Source organism: Amia ocellicauda, chromosome 22 (assembly GCF_036373705.1).
Source record: "Amia ocellicauda isolate fAmiCal2 chromosome 22, fAmiCal2.hap1, whole genome shotgun sequence".
In the NCBI taxonomy this organism is placed as follows: domain Eukaryota; kingdom Metazoa; phylum Chordata; class Actinopteri; order Amiiformes; family Amiidae; genus Amia; species Amia ocellicauda.
The window spans coordinates 12,747,430-12,772,043 of NC_089871.1; the positions used below are offsets into that span (position 1 = coordinate 12,747,430).

Genomic DNA, 24,614 nt, shown 5'->3' on the forward strand with positions numbered 1-24,614 from the left:
GTAGGTGAACTCAGACTCGTTTCGCTCCTGCTCTTTTCAGACACAACCTGATGCAGATGTGCTGGCAGTACAACCCCAAGATGCGGCCTACCTTCCTGGAGATCATCGAGATGCTGAAGGAAGACCTGCACCCCAGCTTCCAGGAAGTGTCCTTCTTCTACAGCGAGGAGAACAAGCCGCCCGAGAACGAGGAGTTCGACATGGATTTCGAGAACATGGAGAGCATCCCCCTGGATCCCTCCTCCTACTCCCAGCGGGAGGAGAGCCTTGGCAGGGACAATGGGCCGTCGATGGGCCTGAGAGGCAACTATGAGGAGCATGTTCCCTACACACACATGAACGGTGGCAAGAAAAACGGCCGTATCTTATCCTTACCCAGATCCAGCCCTTCCTAACACTTCCTCTCGTTTTGTTTTTTATTTGTTTTCCCTTGTTTATAATTATTTTATTTTATTATTATCGTTTTGCAGATGCCCGACAACAGATCTCAGGACTTTTTTTTTTTTTTTTTTTTTTCTCTCTCTCTCTCCCTCTCTCTCAGCTGCCACAGCACGATGACACAGGATGCAAATTTTGTATTCATAATACTTTTGAATCATCCGCATCATCCTCTACTTCTCTCTCTTCCATTTTTTTTTTTCTTTTTCTTTTTACAATTGCCAAGTTTCCAGACTGGTCAGTGGAAAACAAAACTGTGAACACACAAACCCTCAGACAACCAGTTACCACGAGGCTGCTTAACCCCCCCCCCACACTGCACCCCATGTCCCTTTCCTTAATTTGATGGGGGGGGGGGGGGGGGTTGGATTCACTTTTTATTTTTTTTATTTTTTTTAAAGGAAGTGGCCTTGATATCTGTGGCCTAAGAAAAAAAACAGAAGTGTCTATAAATACTATAGTTATTTGATTCCTTTAAACAAGGAAAAACTGTTTGGAATTGTGGGATAGCATACACAGACCGTCTTTTAGAACAAAAACTGTCTACTCGTAGAGGAACTTTCTTGTTTTGCTTGTTTGTCCGTTTTTTTTTTTTTTTTTTTTTTTTTTGTGTTTTCTTTCTGCAAAATTCCAAACTTCAAAAAAGATCCCTTCAATAGGTGTTTGGTTATTTTTATTTAACTTTTCTTTTTCTATTTTATTTCTCTTTTTCTCGCATTACAGCTGAAGGATATTTAAACAGTTTGTTTCTTGTTTTGTTTTATAAAAAGAATTGGACAAAGGAGTTCCTCAGATTGACCAATAGCTGCTGCTTTGATATATTTTTTTGTGGGTATAGAAGATCATATATATATTATTGATGTTGTTTTTGTACATAGTTAATATTTTGATGTTTTATCACAAAGGCTTTGCTAATCTTAGAGGTGTTTTTATATTTCTGTCTGTTATGGTTGTTTTCTTAATCCAAAAAGAAAAAAACATACTAACTATCCTTTAAATCTTGGATGTTTTCAGACTACCACAGTTCATTTAAAATTGCATTAATGGGAGGGGAGTGTGCTGGGCCCCTTGGCTTCCCATAAGCCTTCTGCTGCCCTGATGTTATTAGACCAAATAAAATCCACATTGAACGGGAAAACAGAAGGACGCATTCACAGAGAGTGCTCTGTTTTGAGCAGCGTGGTGGGAAACCCTGCTGTCCGTCTCGATCACTCTTGAAAACAAACAATTGTTTCTAATTGTTTAAAGAGTGTTTGTGCTGGCTATTGTTGCATCGTGACTTTTGTCAAAAGTGTGCACATCCCACTGTGGCCACCACAAGAGCAAATAAACATTTTAGTATTGAGATTTTGTTTGGTCTTACAAGGGTTACACTCTGAGTTGTATGTATATATATGTGTGCGTGTGTGTGCATGTATACATACACACACACGCACACCAAAAGAAGAATCTGTTTCACTGGGGCTAGAATTGATCGCTTTGAGAGCTCTGATTGGTTGGGTGGATTTGGTTCTTCCTGAAAGGCTGCTGTTGGGGAGCTGGTGGGGAGAGTGGTGTGGTTGGGGGCTCTGTAAAGAGTTCTTCCCATCCTGCAGGACCCTTCTGCTAGAGGGTAGAAGCCCGTTCTTACTGTCTGCTGTCTTTACAGACATTAGAGAAAGTGCTACGCCCCCCAAAAAAGCTGAGAGATCACTCCGCAGGCTAGGTTTCTGTGTTGGCTGCAGCCCATTTGACTGCAGTGCAACATGGTCCAGAACAACGTTGTATTATTGGGGTGGGGGGGTAATCGTACTGCTGCCCACTCTATCCGGTGTGCCGTGGAAATCCCAACACATTGTGCAGGATAGCGCTTTCTCTAAAGTCTGACATTCCAGGATCATCGTTGCCATTGTTTCTCCATTTTTCCACTTGCGCTCTTGTTCTTTGCTGCTAACTAACAGGGCAGGGAGGAGGGTAGAGAAAACATTTGGTTGTTTCTTTTCTGTTTTAATCACCTGTTTTCTAGTATTATACCCCCCTGCCCCCCCACCACAACCGCAACTCCAAAACAGTTCGGTCTCAGAATCTCAGACTTGGCTAAGATGCCTGCCGCCATTTTCTCTGTCTGCAGGGTAGAGTGATCTCCGCCAAATTTCAAACGCCGTTTCTATATACGTATATGATTGTTAACGTCTCGATTCTTAACTTTCTACATCTGCATCAAGAAACCAGACATTTTATTTATCTCTATCAACGCACATCACGGAAAGAAACAAATCTGAAAATGATGCCGCTACACTACATACCTCGGATTCAAAATGCTTGTCACTCTTTGTGATTTGTACTTCTCTCTCTCTCTCTCTCTCTCTCTCTCTCAGTATACATTTCACTACACATATTGTCAGTCTTGGTTCAAGGCTTTGGTGCTCAAAAAACAACAGAAAAAATTAAAACTTTGATTTCGCTTTGAGCTTCGTCGCAGTGGCGGGTTGTGCTCCCGACTTCTTACACTTTCCCTCATACAAAACAAAAGCAAAGGGTCCGTCAGTCTACATTGGTCCTGCTAAGGTCTGTGCTTTTTTATTTATATGGAAATCCAGCGACAACCTGCAGAAATAAGCCAAGAAAGGCTTATTTAATAATGTAGCCATATAAAAATGTGGACCGTTCCTAGAGATCTTTACAGACATGAAGACATTCCTGTGGGTTTCTACTTAAATAGGAGCAGAAGGAGATTTGAATAGCGCAATACACTAATTGCATCAGTGTGGTTAAAAAAAAAAGTTTTTTTCTGTACATCTGTGACTTACACACCTTGTACCCTATGGTATCGTTAACAGAATATTCTTGGGACAAAAAGACAGATAATAGATTTCCAATGGCATGGCCCAGGTATTCCTGTAGGGAAATTCAGCGGGGATTGGTGTGATCATCATCTTTCGCTTCCATTTCCTGAGGGCAGTATTAGTCTTTTGTTGTTTTGTCGCTAAGAAGGGACAGGCTCAGAGGGAATAGCACGGGGGCTAAAGGGGAATTGAATGTACTTTTCTGTATTCAGCAGGTTGAGCCGCAAGTTTTGTTGATTCTTGGTTTAATTGTCATGTTTATAAAGTATTTTTTTCTTTTCTTGTCTTTGGGATTGTGCATCAGACAACACATTGTGTATATAAGGCTGCCTCTGAATTGTGCCTTTTCTCCTGTTAGAGGCTCTTCAACTATTGAGGGATGTACCTACTACAAGCTTTTCTCTGTTTCGTTAAGATACCTATATAAGCCTCATATCTTTTTTTTTTTAATAACATATATAGATCTATATATATATATATATATATATATATATGTGTGTGTGTTTGTGTGAATCTCTGTCTCTTTGTATACCCTCACACACATGCACACACATATGTATGAATTGAGTGGGTTTATGCCTTCTGCTGATTTTGGCTTAATTTTCATCGAGTGCATCTGTAAGAGGGGTCTTTTGTGAGAGGTGGTGTGACCCTTAGATCCACAATACAACAGAACACCTTTGAGCGTCTTAGGGACCTAGCATAGCTTTAAAAATGCAAAGGACAGAGCTGGTTTTGACTTGTGTGATCTGTATTTAAAGGCGATACTGCAGCTTTACACACAAACTTGCCGAGGCAGATCCCAACTAGAATATAGGGCCTACAGAATGGGTCAGGTAAATGATTCGAGCCGAGACCAGCCCATTTGACAGCAGCGGCTTTGAGAGGACGTGCTGGAGCTGTACTTGAGTCTTTCCAGCATCCCTGTTTGTTGAGTAGAACAGGAAGCGATGTCGCATATAGGAACTAGAGTCTTCTCCCTCTTTCTCAGCCAACATCACAAGACAAGCTAGCCCACCTTCAATGCCGAACAGCTACAGTTTCATCAGTACCTGAGTGGGCCACTTTGTGTTTTCGTTGTAAAGTACGTCCTTATGATGGACAAAATGGAAAGATGTCTGCAGGACTTTGTGGAGAGAGTGTGTTCGAGGGCCACAACTACTACATTACTGCACCGTTTGTTTTTGTGTTTTGGGCTTTGTAAATATTGAATGATACTTTTCTCTTGTAAGGTGCCTAGTTTTAGTCAAGAAAAACCAACAAACGACAAAAAAAAAAAAAACTCTCGAAAGAACCAACCGTATCGCTCTCCGTACACTACAGGTGCAGAAGGAGGAAAAAAAAAAACAGAAAAAAAGAAAAAGAAAAAAAACATTTGTAATTCAGAGGATTCTCTTATATTTGGAAAGACAAATTAATATTTTATTTATTTTATTATGATAGAAATCACTGTACAAACCCAATTTGCATTCTATTAAAATATTTTTTTAAATAATGGGGGGGGGTGTAAAATAAAAAGCATTGAATTATTATTTTTAATAGGGAGCTGAAGTAATGGCAGAAGGAGAAGGAGGGCGGTGTGATTGTTTTTACGTGTCTGTTTCGGCACAGTCTACCTCAGTGTGTTGTACGGGAGTGGTGGCAGTACAGTCCAGGGCCCAGCGTTGCGTGGCGTCTCGCAGTTTTCCCAGCAGGGTCTCTTGTAAAGACAGACGTCTGCTGTAGAGCTCATCTCACATCCGCTTGGTCTCTGACATCTATACCTTTCCAGACAATATAACCGAATCATTAAAACGCGATCATTTGTAAAAGAGAACATGTGTTTAACCTGCACTGGATCAGGTTGCTTATCCTCAAAAAAGAAAAAAGTGTTGACTCTTTGGCTTATTATATATATATATATATATAGAGAGAGAGAGAGAGAGAGAGAGAGAGATATGAAATGTATAACTTTTTGAATTGATCGAATTAGTTTAAGCACTACAACGTTTCAACTGGTGTTGTAAAGTATAAACTGTAAATGCTGTGTTGGGCAGAAGGATGCTGTTGCCTGGATCTCAGAAGGCGTCTTTAAAGCACCGCAGAAGTGATGGATTAAGATTTTTCCATCTTCATGTGCTGCGGCGTTGCCATTAAACTGAGCTAAACAAAACATGGGAAAAAGCCTGTTATTTCTACATTCATATTGTCACCCTATCTAATTATTCATGAACATTACCAAAGATTTTTTATCTATCTATCATATATATAAATACACACACATGGAAATATGTGGCAAAATACAAAGTGAACTCTGTGGCTCACAGGCAATGCTGTTCTGAGTTGCTCAGTATGAGGCTATTACTACATTGTTAAGCACAGGTAATGCAGAAACAGCCAACACGTTTAAGATGCTTGATATCTCTCAGAGAAATTGCCAAAAGAGTGGTGCCTGGAATTACAGGCATGTGAACTTAAACAGAGATGACCTAGTGTCACCTGGTCTGGAGAAGGTGTGGGTGTCAGGGTCACGTCGGTTTATCAGTCCTTTTCTTCTGAGTTGGAGCGACATGTACCTCTGCACTCATGCATAGTCCCTCACTACAGATCCACACACACACACCGGTTGAGCAGCGTGGCGATGTACAATGACTTGGCATCGAGGGAGCGCACCTATTAGTGCACCGTCTGTGTCGGCCATATCGGAGTCAATTGGGAGATTACTGCCCCCCTGCAGTGCTAACTCTGTTGCTATTTTCTCTACAAAGTGTTTGTAAAAAGTAGGCAAAAGGCCGGCACCTAATGTGATTCCTGGGTTGGTTCTTTCACATCATTTTTCGTTTTGAGACACTCTGTTGTAGAAAAGCTGTATTGGACTGTTTGTGTTTTGTTTTTTAGTCTGCTCAGACTTGTTTAATCTGCCCCGTCCCAGGAGCCGGACCTCTAGCTTCAGGTCTTTGTATCGGACAGCTCAGAAGCAAGAAAGTGTTTCCTTGCATTTGATTCTCATGCAAACACACACAGACTTAAGTTTGTATTCAAATCTGATCAAATTGGAGCAAAATAACAAAACAAAACCATCAGAACCCAGTGAAAAAGAAACACCCAATGATCGTATTGGGTGCAGGCCTCTTGTCTACGCATATACCAAGCCTCTGTACAAGCAAACCGCTTTTGTGCAAAAGCAGAGGTGAAAAGATGCATTTTCCCCCCTGCCGGGCCTGGGACAGCCCTGCCTGCCCGGCTGTGGAAAATGCGTCCGTTCCCTGCTTGTAAATCGTTTTGTTCATTAATTTAAATGTGTGTTGTGAAAATAATAATTAATTATGATGATGATAACAATATTAATTATCCCCCCCCTTTTTTTTTTTTTTTAGTTTTTTCCTTTTGTTTTCTCGCAGGCTCAAACATGGCGGTCAGGGCGTTTCTAGCTTCCAGGCAGCATTTCAAGTGTTCAGCTTTATCCTTTAGAAGAAGGTCGAGCTTTTGAGTGCGATCACACTTGTCCATCTGGCCACAAAGACGGCACCCTGTGAGACCCGAGCCGTAAAACGCAAAGTCGAATAAAGTCACACTGGCCCCAGAAGGGCCCTTGATGTGCGGTCTCATTTGTTTTCTAGTGGCTCGGTTCTTTTTGTTTAATTTCTTTTCAATACCAAATCTCATTTTAACTGTGAATACAGCGGGAGTCACCTGACACAAACACAGGGGATGTCTGTCAGATTCAGCACAGCTCCCCGACTGTGAAGACTGGATTGAACTACTTCCAGAGACCTTTGAACCAGGACAATCTTGTGTGCCATATACGAATCCACACACACATACATACATGTTGATATGTATGAGAAAAAAAAAAAAACATATGTAGGGATGCTTTTGTGATCGACTGAAACACCGGCCTCACCCAGAAAGGTCTTTGGGTGGATTTTCCCGACTGTCCTGTTCTCAACATCATTCTTAACTAGCTTCTCTTTTTGAATGGATTGTGTGGGTTGCCTTCGCTACGTACTGGCGCATCTAAAAACCAATGCCAGCGAAAAGACGGAGGTGGGGCGGTCTTAGAAAGCAGCAGAAAACGCAAACGTGGCCTTGCGCCGTCCGCCTGGGCGACCCACTCCCTGATCTGTGTACCCAACACCAAATTTCCAGGAGGGGGTGGTTTTAGTGCTCTCCCCTGGATGTGACAAGCTGTCGGTGGGAGTACTGGAGTATTAAGATTGTGATTTATTTTGTATTTATTTTTTTTAAATAACAGATATTTCTTTATATGTACTTACAGAAAAAAGGCCAATTTTAGGTTAGTTAATCTTTCTGCTTGGCTCATGGTTACTGTATTTGGATATGTGAATGATTTTTTTTTCAAGGTGAAAAAATAGACAAAAAAGAACATCTTGTCTCTACTTGGCCAAACCTGGCTTGCTTTGTGCTTACAACAACGATTTCTGTATTATTAGTATTATGTAAACAGTTCAAACTGATTTATTTCAGCTTGGTGATAATTTGAGGCACAAAACTACCCCCTCAACTGACACCCCTCTGTGTCTCCAGCAGCACAAGTCTTAAACATTGTTATTTGATTTCTGAACTGTAAATGCAAGCCAATTCCCCAGAAAACACAAAGCACTTACTTATAAATGTTGGGCTTCTATAATTCAGCATTCAGCCAAATACAAAAGCCCACAAAGCAAGCTAAAGGCAGGTGGAGACCACGGTATTATCTGTATTGTATTGTTAAAAAAAAAAAAATGAAAAGAAAAAAAAAAAGACAAATGAGTATTACTTTTAAAAATATTAATTTTTATTTTTTTAGCCAAAATAGGGAGGGTAAATAATAAAAGTAAGTTCCTTGACTGTAAACTTTTACTACTCTTGTACATTATGAAATTTAACATTGTTAATGATGTATATAACTTTTACTGAATAAACAAAGTGGAATTGTCGTGTTGCTCATGTGCCCTCGTCGCCTCGCCCCCCGGGTCGCCAGCTATCGGACTCGAATGCAGATGTGTGGCAGAAGCTCGTCTGTTACTCGTCTTTTACTAGTCATCTTTGAAATGCACAGCCCAGTTTTAGTAACACCCCCCAATCCTCCGTGTAAGCACTTATCCCAAACTGAGATATGACAGCTCATGCAATTGTGTATAATCCCTTTATGTTTTTATGTTGGAAAGTTTTTCTTTTTCTCTTTCCTAAACGGGGCTTTATCCTCTGAAGACTGATTCCATACAAGGTCTGCTTTTGCTTCTCAATGTGTAAAACTGAAAGAGGCCGCTACTACCCTTTCCAGTCGGCTTATTCGAGAACTGCGTAATATCCGAAATATGACCTCTGAAAAATCTCCAAAAGCGCCCTTCGCACAGTGTGAAGGAAACGCAAACCTGATCCCATTGCTGAGGTGTAAAGTATGACATATCAATGGTGTGTTTGTGTTCTTGGTGTGCTGAAATGACCCTAGAAGAAGGGAGCGGAGCCACGGGCTTGTTTATGTGGCGGCGATTTCTCTTCTGAACGAGGGTTTTCACAGTTAGGCGTTTGATCGAGGGGCACCCAGTGGCCGGCTCGCGCCATTTTGAGACGTGTGTTCAGAGCGGCTTCACGTCTGTCTCAGCTCACGGCCTCCAAAGTGGTCGACTCCAGTTCACACCAGTACAGCACAGGCCTCCCCCCCACCATGTGCGTTTCTTTTCAGTGGGATTCTGTGATGTCATCAGTCAGGTCTTGCGATCGTTTTTCTTTTTTCCCCTCTTTCCCTCTGTGTCCTAAATGCTGCTCCTTTTCTCTGTGCACATAGATGGTCCCAAAAATGCTGTGTGTAGTCTTGCAGAATACCTCTTGTTTAATTTATGTTTATAGATGTGTGTGTATATATATATATATATATATATATAATATATGTATATGCATATATATGTATGTATATATGTATATGTATATATATGCAGGATCAAAATGTGCCATGGTTAAATGACGCTTGACATTTTTTTTTTTTCTTTCTATGTTTTCAAGTAGAGCCAAGCAGTGACATGTACAGAAAATGTTGGAATGATCTGAAAATAAATCTTGCTGTGTGTAAATTATTCAACAATAACTGTTTATATTAAAATTATGAATAAAATGATCGGAGCGTACGTTTCTTGTCCTGCTTCTTGCCTGCAGTGTGTGAGAGCTGCGCAGCGGCCTGATGGACACCTCCAGGCACTGGGAGCGCTTTCTGTTTGACCTCATTCATCTGTTTGTCTGGCAGGGAGGTGCACTTTTTAACCTGGTCAATTATAAGCCATATTTGTATCACTTATTTTGAGTTGAAACTTCCTGTAGCTACCATTAATGGAGTCTACTGCATGCAATTTTAATAACGAGACATCTCTAATGGCCATCGTGAGTTGTAGTGTGAACAGAGTGATTTTTCAGGAGAGGAAATATTTCATATATATAGTCATGCAATGTGTGGTGATGGCCACCCGAGGGCGCCTCGGTAGACGAGTTTCATATACACTCACGTTTCTCAGAAGCGCTGTGCTGCCTAGTAAACAGCTCTGCGGTATTGACTGTGGTTGCATGTGCAAGGCTGCAAAGTACGTTTCATTCAAGCTCAAACTCTCTCCGTGCTTTTTCTGCATAATATTATGAATCCTAGAAAAAAGATGCAGTCCTGCTCAATTCCTGCACTTAACGGACACCGTTTGTGTATTTTTGTGGATGTTACGTGCTGTGCTTTGAGAAATTCAGTTGTGTTTCAAGTTTCGAGCAGCTGTAATCTATTGTCAGTATATTTATGTCAAGATTTTTGCAAATGCTACCATCCAGTCTACCACAAACACACAAAATGACAAGGATAACATTTGAAAATAACATTGCAGCTTCACCATGAATTTCCAAACCATCAGCAGTTGTCACATCTTAACCATTAAAGTGTTATCACAAGAACAGCTTGTGGCGTTAAATGAAATTCAAACCTCCGGATGATGCTGTTTTCTGACAATTTCGTTGTCGGCTCTTTCTGTAGATGCGGAGGGTATGATATGAAGTGTGTGTTTGGGGTTGGGCCCGGCGTTTTTCTCTCGCACTGAATTTCATTAATATCTGCCTGTTTCTCGACTCCTAATCTCACTGTTTATACACCCCTTTATCTACATCTGCAGATAACAACACATTTATATTTATTTATATTCAAGCAGCAGCCTAGGATTTAACCAGAAACGCACCAAGAGCGTTACACCAGTTCCTCCGTTATTGATTTACAGACTCACGTTTTCACGCTTAGTCATTCCTGTAGTTAGCCCTGCTGTCTGTGCTGAAGTGTAATAAACAATGTAGCTGCCTAATTAGTTGAATTTTCACAAAATATCGTATGTATTAATTGTTAAAGAATTTAATGGATTAGAAAAGAAGAAAAAGCTCACAGATTTACATTCACACTCAGTCTGATGGAGGCAATTAGCGCCCAGATCAGAGCGTTACTCTTTCTTCACAGTGCATTTCACGCACACTTGGTTTGGATTACCACCACAAGTCAACTGCTTAGAAAGGGTGGAACAAATATTCTTCAGCTTTCATAGCCAAGCTTTTGTTCTTCCTTTTCTTTTCCCTCTAAACCTTTGACGTAGAGGACTACGCTGCAGTCTCTGAGAACAGGGGGCTTACTTGTGCAGCTCACTCTGAGGCACAGTTTTATGTCTAAAGGTACAGAATATCACGACGCAGAAAACGGAAGGAAACTGGGCCAGTTTGTGCGGCAACAATTGTTTCATCATGTCTTGCCTCGATGCGTTCCTCCTCCGGGTGTCCAGACGTTTGTTTTGAACTGGTCACGGTTTTGCAGAACCTCGTGAAAACCTCAAACACAAACCTCCCTGATCATGTCTGTAGTTATAGACGAGAAATCGAGATTATAGACTATATAGCAAGAGATGGCACAAGAGTAGATGTCATCCTTTATTATTATTGATACTGTGTTTGTATTTAAAATAAAAGATGCGTGACAACCGCCAAGACCTCCAGTTGGGGTCTTCCTTGGCTGCTCTCAGGGAAGGTGATCATCTCCTCCCAGCCCCCTGCTTGGCCCCTTCCTGATGTCCACTGTCCTCCGTCCTCCCAGTCTGATTTCGTCCCAGCTGTCCTAGTGCACCCAGTTCTCCTCCGCTGCCCAGGAGACCCACCGCTCTGACTTCCGCCCGTCCCTGCGGATGGGACAACACCACTCGCAGCTCGAGTCGTGATATCTCGTGTCTGACTTGCCGTCTCCAAGAGAATTCTCGTTCCCGTTTCTGGTGGCTTCCCTCTTCAGTGGGACAGTGACTTTCCTCTTTCTCACACCTTGTTTCCCTGCCCCTGTTGACTGCCTGGCCACTCACCCCACAGGCCCTCCCACTGTCTGTTCCCCCTCTCCGCTGCCTCGCCGTCTATCCCACAGGCCCCTGTCCCTCCTCTCTCCACAGCATCTCTTTCCTAGGGGGGGGGCTTCCTCCTTCTCTTCCCTGGCTGTCAGTTGATGGGGAAACACAGGGTGATAAAGCACAGGTTTTATCAATATCATTTTTAACAGAACTCTGACCAACTACTGTGTGAATACTTTCACTGATATTCTATTCTACTGCTACTGCAAGCTTTTACTAATACTAGATTATTTATAGAAAACACCATTATTAAAGCATTAGCCTTACAAAAATAACTGACTATTTACCTCGACTTATTAATAACTGCGGCGCACAGATGTTTCCTGACCTGGATGTCTCCATGGTTACGGAGCTCAGTTTACTGTTTACTGATGATGTCACCACTTGATGATGTCGTGTTCCCCGCCCCCCCCCAGCCATAAGCCAAGACTTCTTAGATACAAGTTTTGTTGGTTAGTTAGTTTGCAATATTTCCTGTTTATGTTAAAAGGAATTCATTTTGCTTTAATTGAAACACTGAGATATGTGCCTATTTTTGTTTCTCCGTCAGCAAAAAAAAAAAAAAAACAGCTTTGTTTTCACCGGTACATGTAATCTGTGAATGTATCTCGCTACGTTTTAGGGACATGGTGTAACTGCCAAAAAACCTGAGGCATTCTTCTGTTCTGTCTATAATCAGTTTGTCCAAGAACTCCATGTGCTTAAACTGTGTGTATATTTAAATATATATCATCCCCACCATCTCCTTCAGCACACAGGTATCTATAAATACATTCCTATGACAGAGCAGGGCGTGGACCAACTCCTAACCTTATGGCAAGCGATTCAGAGCTAATAATCTCTACCGTTCCTCTACCTTTCACTTCCAGCTTCCCCGGGAATACATTGTCTGAACAGAGAGAGCGAACAATCCTGATGACTTTTACAGACCGAGACCAAACACCAATTAGAGGATTCAAACAATGTGGTCAGTTCATTCACCCGCATCAAACTCGGGCAGCCATTGGCAGATATAAAAGTTAATTCTACATGGGCAACCTGTCCAATCTCACCTAGCCTGACACTAACCTCATGCTATCAGTTTCAACAAAAATTCAAAGGGGGGAAGAATCCTTTTTTGGTGGCCAGTACCTCCCAGTGAGAGAACTCTGCTTTTTTTAAATATCTTTAGACACCCAACTTATCCCTGCTCATGACGCCCAACCTAATAGGGACACAGTTTACAAACACGGCACCCGGCTGCAATATTTCCCCACGTCACTGTTGCCATTACGTTGAAACGCAAGCCGTTTGAACTAGCTGAGGAAGATGGGAGCTGCTGAGAAGTGGGGGGTCTATGAAAAGTCTGCTGCTTACAACTTCTGTGAAAGAGCAGTCTGGGGTGGGAGGCGGAAATTGTTTTTTTATTAATATTCTCCTCGCAGTGAAACTGAAACCCAAATCCCTGTTGACATTAGAGTACTTACTAGTGCTGTTTTAGAGCCGCCTTATAATTTCTCTCTCTTCAGCATATGTAGACCAGAAAAACATATCTTAGTATTATATATTTTTTGTCCTCTCTTTATATCTCTGTCTCTTTGTCTGTCTGTTTTCCAGCCTACTTCAAATACTCAGTGGTCCTATCAAAGGGAAACTTAAACCAAACAGGCTTCTGCTATGATGCAAGTCTTAAGTTTTGCTATGACTTCATTTCTTCAGCTTTCTTCCAGTTCGAGGTCTGCTTTGTTTCAGGGTAGCTGGGTAACTTCGATGACAGATAATTGCTCATATTAAAGCTTTCTTAAACCTAGGACCCCCCAAAAAACAAGCCATCGTTCATGAGCTTACAAGTGAAAGTCAAGAAAAGAATTGAACATCAACGCCCGAGGGAACTTCATTTTAAACTGAGTTTCGGATGCGTGTCTTTTTCTTGGGAGCACACGACACATCGAGAGACAGGATTGCCAGCCTGTGTTTTCCCCAGAAAGTGGGCTTGAGCGCCTCCTACTGGTCCACAGCATTGTGACAGCGGGTGCAGTGTGCCAGCATTGGCAGCGCCGTCTCTCCGGGTGTTGACGTCGCTGTGTAGGTGCACAAACCTCCAGTTCCGCTTCTGCACACGTTTGTAGGCCACGAGATCTTCCTGCCGCACCGGTGTGAACGCCAGCCGCCCCAGAGCACGAGCAGAGTGACAGAACAACACCCAGAAAAGAGTGGGGGGCGGGGAGACGGTGGTTGTGTTTGTGGCGTTGTGTACATCTTCATTCTCTTGTGTGTGCTTCGTCATGCATGTTTCACACCTTTCGCCATTTGCGTAGTCCCAGGAGTGGCGCTGTGAAATATGAAAATTGACCATGCTATGATTTGATTAGAGTGGATCAATTGCTTGCATAGCTCATTAGCCCAAAATAGCGGTCAGCTTGCAATTGAGGAAAAGTGTAACCTCTTTTCAGTCCAGTGCCAAGCCTGGCAGCTGCAAGTGTCCTGTGAGTTCAGCAACACCTAAATTAAAAAGAAAAGAGACAGCACAAATTGTGATAAGAAGTGGAGAAACCTGTGTGATGGAAGACTGTGAACTTGTCCCTTAGATTGGCTTTTTAGTTTTTCTTCTTAAGTTTATCACTTTATTTCACGGCTTCCAAACAGAGCAAACAGTGCAGCTGCTTCTCAGTGCCGTCTCTGAACAGGTACCCACACCGATACCAATGACAGCTGCTGTCAGCCGGCGGGCGGCCCCACTGTGCAGCTGAAAGAGGAAGCTCTTGGTGACAGGATCTTGTGTCAGGCTTGTGGTTGCCCTACACCCTGCCTCGCTCTGCTCTTTGAGACTTCAAGCTCCGGACGGGAGTCTATCTACACACTGCGGCGCCAGAACAGCGATCAGCCACTGTGAACCCGAGTGACGGTGACTGCGTTACTTTTGCAGCCCCTGCAGGGAGCTCGGACGGACGACACTCTGAAACGGTTTGCTGGTGAGTTCGCATGACGGGGGTCGCTGCGGTGTGGCGAAAGGGACGCGGGTGGATTTGCGTCTCTTTGGCGGGGAGTTTGAGATCACAGAGCTGTGCAGTTATTGTTTCGTGGTGGAGCAATTGCAATCTGAGCTCCGATTGGGTGCCGTACTTGTACCGTGCAACAGTGGGACTGAGACACTTTTTTTAGCATATTAGGTTGTATCTTTGCATGCTACTTGTGCTGTATCCTGACATGCCTTTATTCATGTTTCACACTGGATCTCAGATGTTTGGAGTTGATGTTGTTTATGATCATTAAACCTGCATGTATGGAGGTATGCAACCACACAACTTGTACTGAGAGGAGTGGTGTCTAGTCTGTCACACAAATTCGATGCAAAAGTCTGCACTGGAAATTGGTGCTGCTTTTTCAAACCCAACGAGCTTCACCCCCCCAGCTTCTCAGTCCCAGCTACAGAGGTGCATCTGCCTGCAGGACGTCCGGGAGAGTTCCAACGATCAATGCGTGACCTACATTTTGGTTCAGCAGCTGCGAGCGTCTCTGAAGAGCCCCCTCAGGGCCTGTGCGTTTACCTCGCAGATAGTGACACAGTTGTAAGGGGATATGGGTTTGGTGGTTTTCCACCCCTTCAAAAAAATTACTTCAGGTCTTCGTTTGGCCGTTTTTGTTCAGAAATGACTTGACGTCAGTTCACTCTTTATAAGGAAGGGCTGTTATGACTGTCATTATATTTGTTAGTAGACACCCTTAACATAGATCACAATATTTGTTACCCATTTCCACAGCTGGGTTTTTACTGGAGCAATCTAGGTACAGTCCCTTGCTCAAGGGAATCTTGCAACAGCAGAGTCCCCCACCTGGGATTGAACTTAAGACCCTCTGCTCAGGAGTCCCTAACCGCTACTCCGCTCTGCTGCCTCTCTGTTCATGCTGTTTTGTGACACTTCGGCAGGTGTCTGTTAGCACTTTCACTCTGGGTGCATCCTGTTTTGACAGCCAGAGAGCAGATGAGCAGAGAGAGTCTGGACTTGAGGAAAGTCGAGCGCGTCGTGTCTGGGTTTTCTGACCCGAGCCACTAGGCAGTGACTCCTTCAGAGCAGAAGGCCAGTAGTCTTTCCTAAAAAGGGAAGTCCTGTTGGGTCATTTCATGTCTACTTTATCTTGGCAGGATATTGCACATACACAATAAATGACCTGCCAATGAGAGAGTGCCCTTGAAACGTACGGACACCACCGCTGTCATATTTCCCAGCTGTAGCGTAAAGGGAACAGAACTGACAGAAACACAAATCGTATCCCCAGCCTTGGCTGTTTCTGTTCCTCTCTTTTTACACTCCTCCCTTGGCCACTGCCTTTCTCCCTCCCTCCCTCCCCTCTGCCCCCTCCCTCCTTCGATCACTCTCCCCTCTTTCCTTCTCGTGTCTCTCCTTTTTGTTTTCTTCCCCTCCCTCTATCCTACAGACCTCACTGGAGTCCTCCCTCCGCCGTCCCTCCCTCCTCAGTTTCCCACTCCACCATCCCCTTTTTCCTCTCTCTCTGTCTCGCTCTTTCTCTCTTCCCTTTCTCTCATCCCTCCCTCTCCCTTCTTCCTTCACTCCCTCCAGCCCCTGTTTGGGAACCTCTGAGCCTGTATCATATGTTAGCTAATCCTCCCCGGTGCGTGATCGAGCTCCAGGCTTGTGCGCCCCTCAGTCCCTCTCCCTCAGAGCCAGACCGCAGCGCAACTCTTTCTGATTCCCATGGCGGACTCCCCTCTGAACAACTCCTGGCCTTCCTTTTCCAAGCTCTGGATGAAACGATGGTCCTTCAAAAGAGGTATAATTCTGCCGTCTCCTTGCATGACTCTCCCTCTGGCTCGCGCTCTCCGTCTCTTTTCGTTATCATAACAACAACAACAAAAGATTTAGCTGATCTCACTTTATAAGGCAAGACTATCGCTGTGAAAAAAAAATGTTTTGATCCTGTTGCACATTAAAGTTGTTTAATCGTTCTTCATGTGGCGATTCATGTCGCTGCACTAGTATACGGTCCCCATCTCCTGTCCCAAAGATCTAGTTTAACATGTAACGCTTTTCTCCGCTTCGAGCCGTGATCCAACAATCTTTCGTCATCGAGGGAATTTAGCTGCATCATTATTTCATCATGGCCCTCAGATGCAGCCTTACTTGTTCCCCGTGAGATGTTTTTTTGTTGCTTTCTTTCTTTTCCACGAAGGGAAAAGACACTAGACCTACCATATGGCATATAAATAATCTTTTGCAATGATCTATCTGTCGAGAAGACAAACCTGCCCTGCTGACACCGCTCTTTTGTCAAGTGGAGCAGTCGCAGACATCAGACGATGCTCGATGAGATACAGACGAAACATCTGTCCAAAGCCTGGGTAATAGATTTCCCTGTGCTGCTGAAATGTGTTGTTTTTTTTTCTTTTAACTACAGCAGGTATGTTAAGGTTAGAGCAGTGTTTAAATAAATAGTCTGCCTGCTGAGCAAAGCAAAGGACTATTAATGTAGCTATAAATCCCAAAAGCCTGCAGCCTGATCTTGCTGTGTGATGGCATGCATATTGCTAGTTTCAACTTCCCTTGAAATTGCACTGCTTTCACTTCACCACACTGTACTGCACTCCCGTAGTTAATGGGACACGGGGAGTTTTGTGAATGGCACCATGACTGCCAGACACAGAGCCTTGACCTCAGCTGCATGGGTTACCTCCTGGATGAACCTGAACAGGAAAAGAGACCACACAGCTCTTACTGAGCTAGAGCAACACCCAGGTAGAAATGACACACTTTTTCCCCTGGCCAATCAAATGGATTTCAGTTTTTATTAAGGCAAAGTGTTGGCCTACACCGGTTGTAAACAGCTGGCTAGCTAGTAATATAGTGTAATTGTTATGCCATCTCCCTTATTGGTATATCCGTGGTGTTGTCTGATGTAGGGAACTTTGGAGGGAAATATAAAATCCAAACCTACTAGAATGCAGTTTAGCCAGTTTTTGTGTGTGTGTAGAGTGGAGAGCAATAACACATCTCTCTGAAGATCTCAATCAATGTCTTGGGCCTTCACCGTCTTTAGATTCTGTGAGTTAGGATGAGTCAGGGTTTTTCGAAAGCTCCTTCGATCTGAGGGTCCCATCAGCTGCTCTTCTCGGTCAGTGGTTTTTGAACACAGAAGTCCAGGCAGCAAAGTTGTGTTGTAACTGCTACCCCCTGATCTGTATGAGTTGCTGAGGTGAGGGCAGGTGGCATGACTATGGGTCACACTGTGGCAATACCAGGGCAGCACTAACACACGTGAATGCATGACCCACTTCCATACACCATGACTGTCCTCCCTTCGCTCTGTTTACTTCCTCTTCACATCCTCGGCAGAACCATGCCCAACAACCACATTAGATTGCAACACCTGTCATAAGAGACGACCCGAACAGCAGATAATGTGATCTGGCCACAAGACAAATCTGTCCATTGCATGCTGGAAAGGGGGAGAGGACAGAAGCATATCTGCTTGTTAATTCAAGAGGAGTGTCTTACATTGTGGGCTGCAAGTTTGCACCTCTTCCTAAAGTGTACAAATTAGTGGTACCACCTGTCATTTGGACAATTAATAACTGGTAATAAATCGACCAACACACAGGATGATATCTGTTCTGAAAGCAGGGAAACACAGTACCCATATTATCTTGCAGTCCTGTGGATAAGCCTTACTCTGACATAACTAAAGCCCTTCAAATTCCTCCGTTATTAATCTGCACTTGGGCGTATGGTTTGTCAACAGGAGTGGAGGGGCCCCCGAAGGTTCGACAATGTGTCAACGGCGCGACAGGCAGTGACAGAGCTAAAACATTAAAGAGCCAGGGGGAGCAGGGCCTGATGTTATGTTAAATCCAGAGTTATGTCATCTCACACCTTGCTGGGCCAACCATAAAAGGATATTATTGCTGTAAAAAGCATCATGCTGTCTCTGGGGTTGCAGGGATTTGCATTGAGCAAGAAATGGCCCCATCATCTGAGGAAGGGAGGTTCCTCTACTGAACACCAACAGCAGAATGTCTGAGAACATGCTTATGCTCATAGTTAAAGAGACAGGTCCCGATTGTGTGTGTGTGTGTGTGTGTATGTATGTGTATGTGCAAACTGTGGGCAGTTGTGGTCCTTGAGGGTCATGAGGTCTTGTGTTAATTCCTTCTGAGCTCTTCGGAAGTCTTGAACAGCAGGAATCATTTGCAAATTGGAAGCAGTTCATGATTTAAAGCCATCCCTAGACCCTTATAGCCTCCCAGCACTGAACTTGTCACTCCTAATTTTCCAGCTAGTTATTGTACTTGGATAGTTTATCTCTTCTAACCATCAACCATTCCTATGAGTCTTTGTGTCTCTCACAAACATTATTTGATTTTGTTTACGGTGTTTGATTTGACTTCATCATCTCCCAACAGATCTGTTTTTCGTTTTTAGCCGGTGTGTATTTGTGTGTTAATATCTCAAGAGCTGTGCAACATTTTCCACTTGCATCAGTTTATTATTATTTATTTATTAGCGGACGCCCTTGCGCAGGGCGACTTGCAGTCTCTCAAGAAACATTTTCAAAAGATTGCTAAGTACAGTAAATACAATCAGAACAAAATACAAAGTATACAGCCTAGTATAAATGAGCTAACAAGTGCAAACAAAGAGCAAGTTGTCTGTGCTAAGGGGTAGACACGGGAACAGTTGAAGAGGAGTTTTCCACTTGAGCCAGTTTAAAATGTGTTTAAGACTAATTAGACCGTAACTGGGGAGGGTAATATAGCACTATGCCACCCAAGAGGGGGGACACAGGCTATTGGACGGCCGAGAGCTTCACGTGAAGGATCTGAATCAACGTGAAAATGTACACGTGAAGCAAGGAGGGTTAAGAAAACCATGTGAGAGAATCTGCTTACATAAGCCTTTGTCAGAAGTCAGGGTTAAGTCTGGGAGAAACCACGACTGGGGTGTTTATGTTGCAAGTTCTTAACGAAACCATTTTTAGTGCACCCCGACCATTAGTATTTAAAGCCACAAGGGCCTGATCTTGTTTTACGGCCTGCCTTGATTAATCGTCTTGCCCGTCGAGCTGAGTCTGTAATAGTGTAACTGGGAGAGTTCGGCGTGTTCTATCAACACGAGGTGTTATTATTTAATGTATCGCGCCGGCTCTGCCAAATGTCAGTTTACTTAATTGCCGCGGCTGCCCTATAGATATCATTAGAGCACTGTCACACACAGGAGCAGTCTCAGAGAAGAGGGGAGGCTTTTCAGAGGTGCTGAGAGAGGATTGGGGCGTTGGCATGACTGATACATTTGTTCGTTGTTCCATACCTTTTGTGGATGAGGTCAAAGTTCACAGCATGCCCCACCTGTACTTTAAAAAAGAAGAAGAGAGTAAGACGGGTTCAGTGTTTACTGCAGAAAGGGTGCTGGCTAGGGTGGCCACACCACATCTATGTCACATCAACAGATGTAGCAACCCAACATGGGGGCAAGTATTGTAGCATCTTGCTCTTAATAAGAAGCTTAAATGGACCTTCTGGATTGATCTGCTTCAGAAGTGTGCTTTGACATCCCTCGAGTCCAGCTGCCCGTAAACGATCTCTTGGTCCAGAGCTCCAGGTCAGGTCGTCCTTTGGTGTTGTGTCTGTGCAGGGTCCGAGTGCAAGCCATGCTCCAGGGAATTCTCCAGCGTCTCTGGGACAGGATGTGTGTCCCCTTCGTCCCTGTCCCCTCCGTCCATCGCAGAGGACGTGTTCTTCAGCGGCATGACTGAGGAGAAGGTACAGCCCTCATTCTCTGACACATCTCCCCACATCCCACATGCAGGTTTTACCCACCCTGGGAAAATGACAAGATGGTTTTTGCACTTTTTACAAGTTTTTGTTTTGTTTTGAACTGTGGTTGTACCATAGTTTTGCAGTGGTTTCCTATAGTTGTAGTGAGTGAGAGAGAGAGAGAGAGAGAGAGAGAGAGAGTGCAAAGCAAAGCAAAGCAAAGCAAAGCAACAATACGCACTTCAAATTGTACTTTAGCTGTGGCAATATATCAATAATTTCAAATGAGTATTATTATTTCAGACCTTATTTTAAAAACGCTCTTTATTTGAAAGTGCACTGCTCTGAAATCCAACTCACCGGTTGTTTCTTGTTTGCTTGTTGTTGTTTTCCCCTTCTTTTCCTCCTCCCATCGCTGCGCCCGGTCTCCCCAGGATGACTCCTCTGCAGACACAGATTTCGAGGAACCCACACTGGACGCCGACGGCAGCATCGAGGACATCCTGTCCCTAGACCCCTCCCTGCGTGGGACAGAGTATTTCAAAGACCTGGAGCTGCCCGTGCCGAGGGAGAGCGCCCCCCTGAAGGACCACCTGTGCCCCAGCGGCCTGCAGCTCCAGCCTGGACCCTACTTTCAACACGTGGCCGACAGCAATTCCTGCCCCAGCTACCTGTCTTACCAGGAGACCATGGCCAGCCAGTTGGACACCTCAGTCATGGCGGCCCAGAACTGTGACAGGGACACTACCGCCCACAGTGAAACGGCCACAGACGACACGACTCTGTATTTGGAAGACAACGACATAGAATCGGGGTCTTTATACACTCTAGTACGCTCCATGTCCACATCAAGAAGACACAGCTGGGAGCCCCCTTTGTCCCCAGTGGACTTGGGGAGGAGGTGAGAGGTCGTCCATCCCGTTGCCAAAGAGCGTTTAAACTTTAAAAAAAAATTCACGATGTAATATTTGTGCAGCTTTATTTTTTGTCTTGTTTTTCCCCTCGCTGTGATAAACATCGGCACAGAAATGTATGTGGAGAAAGTGTGCAGTGGGGGGCTTGTTGAGATATTTTATCAGTCCATCAGCTCTTTCAGAAAACCACGGCTCTAATTTTACACTTCGCATTGTGGGCCAGTCACAGCTGGCTAAACTGACTTCCTCATTTGCTCTGCCGAGAGAGAAAGAAAAAGCAAAGAGGCTGAATTTTCAGGGCTAAACCACTTTTGCAATCATTACCTGAACCCGAGATTTGTTTTTGTGCTGTAATTTTTGATAGGAATACAAAATACTGTCACTGACAACTGACAAGAGGTAGCATTTAAAAGCAGCTGCATGTAAAAGCCTGTTTTCATCATCCATGTTATTCCCAGGCGTGCGGCATCAGGATTGTCTGATCTTTTGTTGTTTTTTAACCTCTTCTTCATTGTGGCTGTTGCTCTCTTTGATGGACAAACAAACAAACAAACCGTCACAAACGAATACTGAAAGTCATCTCCCTCAAAACCAATTCCCCTCACGATTATTGCATCACCTCTCATTCCGAAGAAGCCACTGTTGAAGTAACGTGTCATTTCCTGTTCAGTTCATATCGAAAGCACACAAGTGCGGCACACAAAGATGCATGTTGCACACTTATGTCATATATAAACATGTATATAATGTGCCTTTTTCAACATGAATTTGAATAGAGATGTCACTTAACAGAGCTGTTTGTGATGGAGGGGTAACAGCAATGTGTGTCTGTGTCCCCCGGCAGGCTGAGTCTAGACACCCCGTCCAGGGACAGCGATGGAGAGCAGGGGGAAGACAGCCCCACTCACACCTCACAGGAAAAGGCCTTTGTGTACCCAGAGTGCTCTGCTTCTGGGGACAAGAGTGGAGACAGAGAGCAGCACAGCAATCAACAGGAATCTACAGCAAAGGATTCAGTCTCGGTAACGTGGACTAATCACTCACACACGCGCACACACACACAAGTACTTATTGTGGCCAGTGTAAGGCCACAGTAGGACAAAATCAGTCCACACTGCACAGTCATCCTCTGCCACATCGCTGGGGAGTTTGTTCCAGATTGTGACGCCTCTCTGAGTGTGCCATACAGGCAGTGACTCCAGCGTATCGAGTCTCTCTCTCTTGCCCAGTGCTGTAGTGTGGTACAACTGGTTTGATTCGTGAGAAGCTTGGCAGAGCTACAGAACTGTACACAGCCGATGGAGTGATGGAGTACTGCTTCTATGACAGGATTATGACTGTAAGATTTGAGAGTCTGACTGTGGGGTCCGGGCGCCGACTGAGCAAGACTCGGCTCTGCCAAGCTCAATGTGCGTCTGCAGCCCGGCACACGGCAGGTTGTCCCAAAAACTCGCACAACAGAAAAAACACCTTGTGCTCTAATCAAAGGGAATTCCACTCCGAATCGTATTGCAGGGAGGAAGACGTGTATCTCGCACCGGGGGTTTGTTTTTTGTTCTTGTTGTTTGGTTTCTCTCGTTCGCCCTGATCTTTAATAAAAGACTCTTTCGTTTCGTTTTAGGAGAAGGATGAAGCTGCCAAGAGACTGCGCTCCAAGTCTGTGGTGCTGACGACCGAGAGGGTCAGCACGGCTCGCATATCACGCAGCTGGGAAACATCTTTGCCCATGCAAGGAGGTCGGTGCCTCGAGACTCAGCCACACTGCGCTCGTTATCCACAGACACGACTGGAGGGCTGCTACATTTCTGATCTGAAATCACTACAACTGGGTGGGGGGTGAATTTTGTGGTGCAGCATGAAACAAAATCCCTCAGCCGGCTCACATGATCAAGCTGTTTAAACAATGTTAAAGATCCCAACCCAGACCCACAGAAAATGCCATCTACAGTGACTCCTTCTGAGTAGGCATCTCCAGAGATCAGTCTGAATTCGTGAGGGTTCATTATAATAATGTTAACAAACATGGTTTCAATGTTTTTATGTTTATTGATTTGTTTGTTTATTTTGTGTTGATTAAAGATGGACAGGACATGGAAGATAATACACAGACCCAGGAACAGCAAAGCCGCATGTACGTATAGCGCCTGAGCACCTTATCTCTAACAACCAACCAGAGCTGGCTTTTTCAATTAAAGCTCACTATAAAACGTCGCACCCAGGAGAGTATCACAGGTGCATTCTGGGAGATTACAAATATGTCACTCAGACGCATTTTAACCACCCTATTCTCCTTTCCCACTCACAGAGGTAGCCTCATTACTTTCACCTCTGACCCATCAGCACTTCCAGAACCACAGCTGAGGTTTATTCAGTGCATTTCAGCAGGTCTATAAATCAGACCCTGCCTTTGCTATCAGATGGGGTGATACCTCCGTGAAGAAGTTTAGGAGAGACTTGTGTAGGATAGTAAATCAGGGCTCTCAGTCCACCGTATGTGTCTGTGGAGCTTAGCGGTCTGTTTCAATATATTGTTTGTTTTAGGCTGATGGTAACGCAAGTGCTACAAGAGTTAAAGCAGTACCACGGGTAAGTAAACAATGGCTAGTGCTCTCGGTTTTCAGTTTTTACTGTGTGATCGTCTACCTGCCTTTTAGTTTTGAGCTGGTGTTGACTCTAAACCAAAACACTAGAGGAAGATATTTATCACAGTGTGCTTTCAAGTTGTTTCTCGCTTTGTAGCTTGAACAAGCCGGTTTTCATAGGAGAAGGGACGAGGTCAGGCACTAGCGAAAAGAGGGGCGGCTGTTACACCAAGCTGTGGCTCTGACGGCCAGGTTCAGCCCATTTTGTGTTTTAGTGTGTTGATACAACTTGGAGATATTCCTGGGTGTTTATGTTGCATTTGATCAAAAAGACGCACCGCACGAGAGGCAAAGGGGATTCGGTTTTAGCCGTGCAGACAGACTATTCAACTCACAACTTGGTTTGTGAGGAGAGGAGCGCAGATTGCCATAATGGCAGGTGTTTGTAGGTTTAAAGGCAGGTAGAGGAAGAACTACAACAAGTACAGACTGAAAACAAAGAGCTTAATCAACTACCAGTGAAAGCCTGCTTGCCCTAATGCAACCACTAACTGCAACCTGGTAACAAAAGCATGGGAAGAAAAGGCCTAGAGCCTACAGACTCACCCTTTTGACAGTATGCTTCGCTGAGTGTGTGATGATAACACAAGATGTGCCAAGAGGCTTTCACGTACTGAACCTGAGGACCCCTTGCCATATTATTGCCAATAAGCAGCTTGGGCCAAATGGATCAT

General features: G+C 44.1%; 2 protein-coding genes across 5 annotated transcripts in view; both read left to right on the forward strand.

Moving 5' to 3' along the window:
- The window catches only part of insrb (insulin receptor b), an 85,417-nt gene extending 76,047 nt beyond the window's left edge, over window positions 1-9,370 (forward strand). The window contains exon 21 of the mRNA XM_066695914.1: window positions 41-9,370. Coding sequence (XP_066552011.1) covers window positions 41-395 — 355 coding nt within the window. The 3' untranslated portion in view covers window positions 396-9,370. The remainder of the gene's footprint in view (window positions 1-40) is intronic.
- Window positions 9,371-14,451: 5,081 nt separating this feature from the next.
- The window catches only part of arhgef18b (rho/rac guanine nucleotide exchange factor (GEF) 18b), a 51,101-nt gene continuing 40,938 nt past the window's right edge, over window positions 14,452-24,614 (forward strand). Inside the window, exons 1-7 of one of the 4 annotated variants that reach the window (XM_066696149.1) lie at window positions 14,452-14,589; window positions 20,263-20,390; window positions 20,819-21,285; window positions 22,143-22,320; window positions 22,920-23,034; window positions 23,378-23,429; window positions 23,840-23,884. In XM_066696149.1, coding sequence (XP_066552246.1) covers window positions 20,376-20,390; window positions 20,819-21,285; window positions 22,143-22,320; window positions 22,920-23,034; window positions 23,378-23,429; window positions 23,840-23,884 — 872 coding nt within the window. In that variant the 5' untranslated portion in view covers window positions 14,452-14,589; window positions 20,263-20,375. Of the gene's footprint in view, window positions 14,590-16,093; window positions 16,409-20,262; window positions 20,391-20,818; window positions 21,286-22,142; window positions 22,321-22,919; window positions 23,035-23,377; window positions 23,430-23,839; window positions 23,885-24,614 lie in introns of those variants that run through there. The other 3 variants (XM_066696147.1, XM_066696146.1, XM_066696148.1) reach the window with 3 other exon arrangements.